Genomic DNA, 10,605 nt, shown 5'->3' with positions numbered 1-10,605 from the left:
TCCTTTTTTTTTTTTTTTTTTTTTTTTAAAGATTTTATTTATTTATTTGACAGAGAGAGAGGTAGCGAGAGCAGGAACACAAGCAGGGGGAATGGGAGAGGGAGAAGCAGGCCTCCCGCCGAGCAGGGAGCCCGATGTGGGACTCGATCCCAGGACCCTGGGATCATGACCTGAGCCGAAGGCAGACGCTTAACGACTGAGCCGCCCAGGCGCCCTCCCCCCCATATTCTTTATGTCATGTATTATTACTAAAATCTGATTCTTTTCAAGTTAATTTTTCAAAATCAGTAACTTCAGAGAAATGCTAGATGCACCAGCTAACAGTGTAAACATGGAACAGAACCACTAGGGGGCTATATTTACCCACTTAATTTAATTTTATAACTCCTAAAATGGCACAGCAGGAAAGACCCAAGATAATCCGTTGCCTCAATTCTTCCAGCTATGTATAAAATGAAGTTGAGGGGTGCCTGGGTGGCTCAGTTGGATAAGTGTCTGCCTTCAGTTCAGGTCATGGTCCCAGGGTCCTGGGTTAGAGATCCGGGTCTTCAGGCTCCCTGCTCAATGGGGAGTCTACTTCTCCCTCTCCCTCTGCCCCCCACCACCACTCGTGTTCTCTTGTGCTCTCTCAAATAAATAAAATATTTTTTTAAAAGAATTAAAAAATAGGGGCACCTGGGTGGCTCAATCGTTAAGCGTCTGCCTTCAGCTCAGGTCATGATCCCAGGGTCCTGGGATCGAGCCCCACATTGGGCTCCCTCCTCGGCAGGAAGCCTGCTCTCCCTCTCCCACTCCCGCTGCTTGTTCCTGCTCTCACTATCTCTGTCTCTGTCAAATAAATAAATAAAATCTCTAAAAAAAATTAAAAAATAAAAATAAAAGAATTAAAAAATAAAATGAAGTTGAGCCAGGTTGATCTGTCCCAGATCTTATAGCTACCAGTACTCAAAACTTTATAAAGTTAATACTCCAAAGAGTATCTATATTAGGAAAGTGAATCTCATCAGATTCCAAAAGTAATTTTCTGAAAAACTAATTTTCAGCATATTTGTTCATCATATATATTTATGGCCTACATATTTATTAATTCTGCTGCAATTCCACTAATCAAAAAAGATAAGTAAAAACCAAATTACTGACATAGACAATACTATATGCTACTCAAACAAGCATTCCAGAGTTAACCAAGTATTAATATTAGGTACAGCATGCTAGAAAATATAAGAAAAGATGGAAACATCATTCTTTCTGAGAACGAATACATGTGTTGGGGGGGGGAATCAATGGCAGGGAAATGGTCCCATTATCACAGTATTCTAACTTGCTATCATAGTCACTTCTTGATACTACACTAGCAGTAGGGATCAAAAATCAATTTCATTTGTAATGTCCCTACCCAGGAATCCGAACATGTAGCCAGGAATCTGAACAAATATTTATTTATAATGAATAACATCTTTTCTTATGATAAATAACATCTTAAACCTTTAGAGTTTCTTTTAAAAAAGTAAAATAAAAACATTCAGTAAAACTTTCAAGATCCCATCTAAGATTGTTGAATGAGAATTGAACATTTCTCCAGAAATTACTTGAACTTCAATTCTCACATGAAAAGAGCTGTTCCAACTTTAATAGATTCACAATCAACACTAAAATTTGCTAATCAATTATTAATTGAAATTAAAAAAACTGCTTTAGTAACTCAACGTACACAAGTGAAATGAAATAAAAGGTGCTGATGTTTTCATATACAAAAGGCAAAGATTTTGAAAGGGGGTGTTAATTTATAAATAACGTTAAAGTACTGTTCCCCTAACCTACTTTTTTAAAGATCAGTTATATATGTAAACAAATCATTTTTCCTATCTGAAATCCACTGAGTTTAAGCTTAGTTATTCCTTTTAACTTAAAAAATAGCTCTGTTTTAATAAACACAGCTGCTCTGTTATAACTTAAAGAAATAAAACATTTTATTTTAAAAATTACAAGTATGCTTCAAATGAAAACTGCCCATTTATTAAGCACCCACAAAGATCCAAGCATTGTACAAAACATTAAAACATTTGTTCATACTCTTTTAGAGCAAAATTGCCTATTCTGTTGCACTCATTTTTGCATGGCGTTGACATTTTAGTCCCAGTCCCACTGTCAGAAAATGACCAGTTCTTCAAGACTTGCTCAAGAAACAAGTTTCTTATCCATAGAAGTAGATCATGCAGGAAGTTTCTCTGTCAACTGTTACACTTAATGTCCTCTCCCTGATTAAGAGAAAATGAAAGTATTAAGGCTATAGAAAATAAATTTTTAATAGCACTATACCCGAAATCCCAAGTTTAAAATCTCTTCTTATACTGGTTAGACAACCAATTTACCAAATTTAACTGTCATTCATATTACACACCTTTTTATTTTTCAAATTAATACAGCAAAACAAATTAGAAGTAGGTGAAAAAATTCAAAGGGGAAAGTAAGACAGTGATATAAAAATAAAGCTATAAATTAGGCTAAAGCAATGGTGTTCTATATACCTGGGAAACCAAAATAAGACTGAATAAAAATTTACAATGGTAGATAATACCAATTCAGAAATTCAGTGATTCTAAGATTTTTTTTTTCACACTCACCTCTGAAACCACCACCACCCCTTCCTCCTCTGAAGCCTCCACCTCCACCTCCTCTTCCACCTCTGAAACCACCTAAAAATAAAGGAAATGTTTATAAAACTACTGTAGCCTATGCTATTCTGATAAGCCTAACACCCTAGATTACAACTTTTTAAACAAGTATTCTGTTTTAATGAATTACAAAAGCTTGTTAAAGTTCCATTTAGCCCTACTGTTAAGGGTAGGAGTACCTCAACTTTTGCTTACTTTTTTGATTGAACTAAGGCATATCTTAAGAACCAAGGGTAGCAGCTAGGGGGAGTGAATTTTTTTCAGTGTTATAGATGAGACTGAATATAGAATGGGAATGAATCATTAGATTCTCAAAATATTTAATACACATATATTCAGATTTCTTAAAGAGATTATCTCCTAGCTATCTGGACCCAAAAAAGCATATTTAGAATGAAATAATTAAATTGAGAAAGGCAAAGGTGAAAACAGAGTTCTCTCTCCTTTCTGCTTCAGGAACAGAAGATATCCAACCAATTTTCGGCTCCCCTTCCTAACCACTTAGGCTCTGCCATCATCCTGTCACCCACCCACCACACCACTACTCACAGATCTAGGTATACTCTATACTACACCGCACCTTATTCCCAACCCTGTTCATAATGATCAATGTACCAAAACTCCAAGGAAATACATATATCAAAATGCTGAAATCAAAGCAATGAATTTTGGGGGAAGTCTTTGACATGACACCAGAAGATAGGGATTTTATTTTTAGACGGCCAATTGTTTGATTAGGGCAAATTAACTTTTGTAAGCCTCCCATTTCCTCATCTAAAATAAGGCTATCACCTATCTCACAAGGTTTTAGTGAATATTAAAAGAATATGACCAGCTCTCAGCATATAATCAACACCCAGTAATATTAACTAAAAAACTAAAATTCAGTCAAGATAATCTTATACTTTATAAAATGCTCAACAAAACATGAATAACCCCAAAGAGATAAAATCCCTCAAAATTATATTTTATTAGATTTTTCTTAAATAAGTTATTGAAACTGAGCATTATTACTACGGCAATCTGCCAAGATTTGAAAATAGCTTTTCTAAAAAAAATAAATAAGCATAAAAGAGGTTTGCCTATATAAAAAATTAAATTATACTGTATGAATTGGCTGCAACTTTAAAATCTCATTAGAAAATTTCCCCCAAAAGTAACTTACCACCTCTACCACCTCGGCCACCTCCGCCTCTTCCTCCTCCTCGACCTCCCCTGCCACCACCTCTTGGAGGTCCCTTCTCACCTGGAGGTCGAGGTAAAAACCTCTGCAGTGGTAGCAGTTTATATGGGTCTATATAAAACTGGAAGTATAACAGAAACAATTAGTGCGATGACTTAGGAAGTAGAACAGTATAATCATGAAGAATCTACACACTAGACTCAAATCTGCTTGAGTTCAAATCCCAACCCTATTAACTACTGTGTAGCTAGCCGTAGGTAAAGACCTAATTTCTTTGTACCTTAGTTTTCTGATCTATCAAATGAAGAGAATAAAGTACCTACCCCACAGTCTTTGTTAAGATCAAGAGTAATGTATACAAAACACATACTTTGCACACAATAAGCAATACAGGCATATAAATAAAAACCAAGACCAATTCAATCTCATTTCTCATATTTATAAATAGATGTCTTCCAAAAATTAACTACCTTTTCACTCAACAGAATTGCCCTAAAATGAAAACTATTAAAAATTTAACATTAAAATTCACAATGAAGTACAGACACACTCGTTATTTCAAAACCTGAATAAAGGATCAAATCAGTAACTATTTGCTGAACATACAAAGTAGTAAAGGATATGCATAAACTAAACCCATTCTATTATTTGGGATTAAAGAGGTTATTTTTCATAATAATGAAACATAACAGGGTATATTTCACAATTTTACATAAAATTACTCCACGCATAAGGAGTTTCAAATGATAATGTATTACTTATAGATGTCTGAATTCCTCTTTAGATACTACCTTATCATTCTTCCCTTCAGAGCGCATTCTCCCAAAAATACTGTCCAGCTCTGCACTGCCCAATATGGCAGCCACTAGCCACATTGGCTATTTAATTAACAATTAAAAATTCAGTTCCTGAGTTACATTAGCCGTATTTCAGGTGTTCTGTAGCTACAAATGGTTAGTGGCTATTGTACTAGGCACGTATTTCCATCATCACCGAAAATTCAATTAGACAGCCTGGGCTGGATAAGGAAGACTTGAACCTGAACAGTGAATCTAGAAAAGGGGAGAAGTTGAATGTACCAATTTAGCATCTGTGATAAAAAACACTAAATAATAAATCCGCAGGGGCTCCTGGGTGGCTCAGTCAGTTAAGCATCTGCCTTCGGCTCAGGTCATGATCTCAGCGTCCTGGAACCAAGTCCCACATCGGGCTCCCCACTCAGCCTAGAGTCTGCTTCTCCCTCTCCTTCTGTATCCCCACGCCCCCCCTCCCCGGTCCTGCTCTCGCTCCCCCTCAAAATCTTTAAAAAAAAAAATCCTCAAATAAATAATACTGTGAGAAAAGGCAGTCATCCAGATCGAATTTTAGTGGCTATCACAGGCAAATTCCTTTTTTCAGGTCACTAAATGAGAAGCCTGGCTCTCAGGCCCACCTGAAGCAGTTCAATTTCCCAGTGGGTCCTTGCCAGGGTTTCTACAGCCAGTAGCAGCCTTATGCCAGCAGCAAGGCACTATCCCCATCTCATCTCCTATTTCAATCTGGGTTCTGGGCCCAGCACTCCACTGGCTCCATGACCTTTTGCCCTCCCTGTTGCTAAATCCAAAGAACACTCTGCGGCAGCATTTTGCCACAGCTGATCATTTCTGTTCTGAATTTGGTGATAACCACTTTTATGAAACTCTCCTGGTTTGCCTCCTCCTCTACTGGTGTTATTTCTCAGTCTCCAAAGGATATATAAATTTAGGAGGTACCCTAAAGCTCTTTTTCTCATTCTTTCTTCCTAGACTGTACCATATACTGTCTGTACAACGACAACTTCCAATTCCATCTTTAATCCAGGCTCTTCCTTTGAGCTCCTATGTGAATATCTCATAAGTGCTTCAAACTCATTATGTCTAAAACTGAATTCACTATCTTCCCCCAATCCCCTTCTCCTCCAATGTTTCCCATTTCAGTACATGGTGACACCATCCACAAAGATGCTGAAATCAGACATCTGAAAGATGGTGATTTTTTTTTTTAAAGATTTTGTTTATTTATTTGAGAGAGAGACAGAATGAGCAGGGGGAAGGGCAGAGGGAGAAGCAGACTCCCTGCTGAGCATGGAGCCAGCCGCCAGCTGTGGGGCTCGATCCCAGGACCCTGGGATCACAACCTGAGCTGAAGGCAGCTGCTTTACCAACTGAGCCACCCAGGCGCCCCAGATGATGGTATTTTTAACTTCAACTATTAATCAACTACCAAGATCTTTCAATGCTACTTCCTGTATCTCTCTCATAAATCCATCCACTTTTCTCCATTTCCACTGTCACGACTACCCTAGTCCAAAATATCATCTCCTCTGGGACTAATGCAAGTCTCCGACCTGGCCCCTTCACCTACAGTACTAACCCATTTCCAGGGTGCTCTTTTATTTTTCCAGTGCTCTTTTTTAATATAACTTAACTGTATTTATCCTAATATTAAAAACAAAACTAAAACTAAAATCTAAACTCTTTCCCACGACCTGGAGGGAGGCCTTAAGTAACCCATCCCCTATCTACCTCTCTAGTCTCTCTTAAATGTTCTATGTTTGAGCTATACTTCTGCCTTTTTCAGATCCTTAAATTGGCTGTCTCAGAGACTTGTACAAATTGTTTTCTCTTCCCACCTCTTTGACGAGCAGTGATTCCCCAGTGCTAGCCTAACTACATGAAAATTATCCAGGAGCTTGCCTTTTTACAATTGAATCCTGATCCCTACCTAAGACTTACTGGCTCAAATTTCTAAGAGTGGAACCAAGAAATATATGACCATAAAAGCTCCCCCAGAGAACCCTCCTACACCATTGGTGGGAATGCAAGCTGGTGCAGCCACTCTGGAAAACAGTATGGAGGTTCCTCAAAAAGTTGAAAATAGAGCTACCCTACTACCCAGCAATTGCACTACTGGGTATTTACCCCTAAGATACAAATGTAGTGATCCAAAGGGGTACATGTACCCCAATGTTTATAGCAGCAATGTCCACAATAGCCAAACTATGGAAAGAGTCAAGATGTCCATCAACAGATGAGTAGATAAAGAAGATGTGGTGTATATATATACAATGGAATATTATGCAGCCATCAAAAAATGAAATTTTGCCATTTACAATGACATGGATGGAACTAGAGGGTATTATGCTGAGTGAAATAAGTCAATCAGAGAAAGACAAGTATCATATGATCTCACTGATATGAGGATTTTGAGAAACAAGACAGAGGATCATAGGGGAAGGGAGGGAAAAATGAAACAAGACAAAACCAGAGAGGGAGACAAACTATAAGAGACTCTTAATCTCAGGAAACAAACTGAGGGTTGCTGGAGTGGAGGGGGGTGGGAGGGATGGGGCGGCTGGATGATGGACATTGGGGAGGGTATGTACTATGGTGAGCACTGTGAATTGTGTAAGACTGATGAATCACAGACCTGTACCCCTGAAACAAATAATACATTATATGTTAATAAAAAAATTTTAAAAAGAAAAAAAAAGCTCCCCCAAATATTCTGATGAGCAACGAGGTTTGAAAATCACCCCTAGTCAATTTTCAGGTCTCGCCTTCTAGTTTACTTCCTCAGAAATCCAATATACTAAATTTACTAACATTTTCATAGCAATCTGTATATCTCCTTCACAGCATATATCATAATGTTATTGAAATATTTGTGAAATCATTTAATGTCTGGCTTCTCCCAAATTAATGTTTCACAATTTAACGTTTTACTTAGAATGTTTGGTCATGTGAGCTTTCCAGTAAGAGTTTTACATAAACTAAAAAACATATTATAGTAGTTATAGAATTTGTTAATAAATATTTATTTTTAAATAAATATTAAATATTAAATAAATTACTTTTAAAGATCAGTAAGTTCAACATCTAAAATACAGAACATCTCAATTTAAGAGCTTCACTAGTGATACACTGGGGGAATCTCAAGTGCTCTAAGTAGCACTGTCCTAAGGAAGGTCATTCACTTATAAAACCAAAGATCCTAATTATAAGCTTGACTCACCTTCTGCAGTTTTTTAAAGGAAGATGCCTTCATATTTTCAGACAATTTAACAGAAAAATACTATTAGTTATATTAAGGAAAAAGAAGATCAAAGAAGGTAACCTTCTGAATTCATATGTAATTTTAAAAACAAGGTTATATGGGAATATTTAGGAAAGGTAAAAAATGAGTTTCCAAGAAAAAAATGAAGTTTTTGTTTTTAAAACTTCTAATTCCACACTATTCCAGTGGCATCATCATAATCAAAGCAAAGTACCTTAATCCTGTAGCACTTATCCAAATGTCAATCATTTCTAAAACCTTCCAAAAAGGAAGTCACTCTTACAGGGTCTTTCTTTTCAATATGGGAAATACATTCTCCTCTTTGGTCCAATCTTAGCAATACTCTGTCCAATTTAATGAAGCAGGAAGTCTAATTAAATCAAGACTTAGCTCCAGAAAAAGCAAATGGTAACCTTCCAATGAGATCACTGGGTCTTCTAATTAAAAAGGATACAAAATCTCTAAGTTGTCCAAATATTTCATCCACTTTACCAATTTGTTCTTTGTTCTCTAAATAAACTGGAGCATTGAAATAAGGCACCTTATTTTCATCTGTAGTACATTTACAAACTATGTCATCTTCACAGGGATGCAGGAACTCTCCCAATACTGAAACAGGACAAGAAAATGTTAAAATATAAAACAATTTCAAATGATATTGACCAACATCATCTGGAAGCTTTCTTCTTGGGTACCTGGGATTTCACTTTATCTGTTCTCCTCTGAGGCAAAAAGCAAAAAGCAAAAAAAAAAAAGAAGCCAAAAATCTCCACACTAGCTATGTGACCTGGGGTAAGATTCTCATCTCTCTGCTTCAGTGTCCTCATCTTTAATAAGGGCTAATAACAGTGCCAACACCTAACATATAGTATTATGAGGAATAAACACAATAATAAATGGCAAGTGCTTAGAAAAATGCCTGATACATTAATGCCAACCTATAACAGCTGTTTTATTAGAACAATAACTATTATTATTAAACACTAAGCTTACATTCTACTGTCTCTTTTCGTTTCCCCAGTCCCTATCTGTAAATTAGTCTTTGTTCTCCTTTTTTTCCTCCCCTTTTATAACTTCCCACTACCACCTCTTCAACAATGACTCTTCACTCTTTTTCAGGGAAGTGTGGAATCTCAAAATAACTACCTTTATTTCTGACTGTCACCCCAACTAAAATACTCATTACATCCCTGCAAAACCAATTCTTTATCACTATCACCCAGGCTCAAAGCCTGGTACCTTTTATTCCCAAGTATTAACCAAGTTCTACTGAATTTGTTTCCACTGAAATCTCTCTCCCATCAAACCCTTCCTTCTTTTTTCTGACGTCCACCACCCTCACAGTGCGTCATGCACGGACTGTTGCATGCTTGTGGGATAGGACCTATGACTCTAGCCATCGCACTCTTCAAACCATGCTGCACACTGATCCAACCTCATCTTGGTATCTCTTTATGTCTCTTCCTCCTTTCTCCTTTTTGATGTAGGTTTCCACTGTCAAATCTGTCTCACTTTCCGTGACTTCTATCCACCTCACTGATAATTACTTCAAATCTACTCTAATTAGGTCTTTTTCTTGGCTTTCCCTCTGTAGTTTCCCTTCCAAGCAGTTTTTTTTCACACTTCTCTTACTTATGAATAGCAACTGACAGCATGGGCTTTGAAGTCAGGAAACTTGGCTTTGTATCTCAAACTGATCACTTATTACTATGAGAAACCTAACTCTGAATCACTGTTTTCTTACCTGTAAATCGGGAACAATAGGAGTAAACACACAATATTACCTACTTAATAACTTCCTTTCAGCCCAAGCTCAATTTCCACCTCCATGACGCATTCTAAGTGTTCTTTTGCTTTCTTGATCTTCCCTTTACATTACAGCACTATTTCAAGTCAGTTTACAGCATCTTCAGACCTGACTCCCCAACCAAGCAGCGACTTCCGTATGAGAGCTGCTAGAGTTATCTTTCAGCAAGTAGTCCCCGAACTTAAACCCACAACCTCCGCCCCCAAGTAGGCTAAGCTTTGAAGCCGACATACAAACTACATGTTCCGGGGGTCCTTGGTCCTGGCCTTTGTTAAAGCCTCCGCGGCCACCTCCTCGTCCAAATCCTCCTCTGCCGCCACCGCCGCCTCTGAAATTACCGCCTCCACCTCGGAAGTGGTTGTTGCTGCCGCCGCGATTGAAGCCGCCACCTCGATTAAAGCCCCCCCGACCTCCGCCTCGAAAAGACATGCTTAACTCTACCTGGTGAGAAAAACAGTGCGTACCTTTTGGTCATTGTGGCCTCTGGGTACACCACCTAACCCCTCTGAGCCACGGACAGAACACAGGGGGGCAATAATAAATACAGCAACCTTGCCACCTCACGCACGGCCAAGCCCCCAGAGACGAACCCGAAGGGTGAAGGGAGGGTCACCTCCCAGAGCCCCGTGCGCGCTGACCGACCACTCACCAGCCTCGTCGCCCCCGGTCAGTACCTCCTCCCCCAGCAGGCAGCAAGGTCTTCACGCCGCATTCCCTTCCTTCCTCCCTCCCTCCCGCAGCTGGGTTCCGGGTCCAGCCATTCTCGAATCCTTCTGCTCCCTACCGCAACTCACCGGCGCCACGTGCACGTCCGGCCCGGCTGCGCACACCCACTGCCCCGGTACTTCCGCCGTACACGAGCCTCC

The 10,605-nt window shown here is 38.7% G+C and overlaps 1 protein-coding gene across 4 annotated transcripts; it reads right to left on the bottom strand.

The window, feature by feature from the left end:
- Positions 1 to 913: 913 nt before the first annotated feature.
- GAR1 (GAR1 ribonucleoprotein) lies at positions 914 to 10,605 on the bottom strand. Of its 4 annotated transcripts, none has more exons than XM_032401002.1 (7): positions 10,534 to 10,605; positions 9,973 to 10,180; positions 8,387 to 8,541; positions 7,891 to 7,950; positions 3,841 to 3,979; positions 2,685 to 2,696; positions 914 to 2,258 (listed from the first exon to the last, which is right to left on the bottom strand). In XM_032401002.1, exons 2-7 carry the CDS (start codon positions 10,166 to 10,168, stop codon positions 2,245 to 2,247), a joined length of 576 nt encoding a protein of 191 aa, XP_032256893.1. In that variant the 5' UTR covers positions 10,169 to 10,180; positions 10,534 to 10,605; the 3' UTR covers positions 914 to 2,244. The 4 variants fall into 4 exon arrangements, with proteins under 4 accessions (XP_032256893.1, XP_032256890.1, XP_032256891.1 ...); XM_032400999.1 differs by having other exon boundaries at positions 1,953 to 2,258; positions 2,625 to 2,696; XM_032401000.1 differs by lacking the exon at positions 10,534 to 10,605 and adding an exon at positions 10,389 to 10,527 and having other exon boundaries at positions 1,953 to 2,258; positions 2,625 to 2,696.

This window comes from Phoca vitulina, unplaced genomic scaffold, assembly GCF_004348235.1.
Source record: "Phoca vitulina isolate PV1807 unplaced genomic scaffold, GSC_HSeal_1.0 scaffold3, whole genome shotgun sequence".
Classification (NCBI taxonomy): Eukaryota; Metazoa; Chordata; class Mammalia; order Carnivora; family Phocidae; genus Phoca; species Phoca vitulina.
Note: the sequence above shows the minus strand (reverse complement) of the source record. Positions and strands in the feature narration are given on the sequence as shown.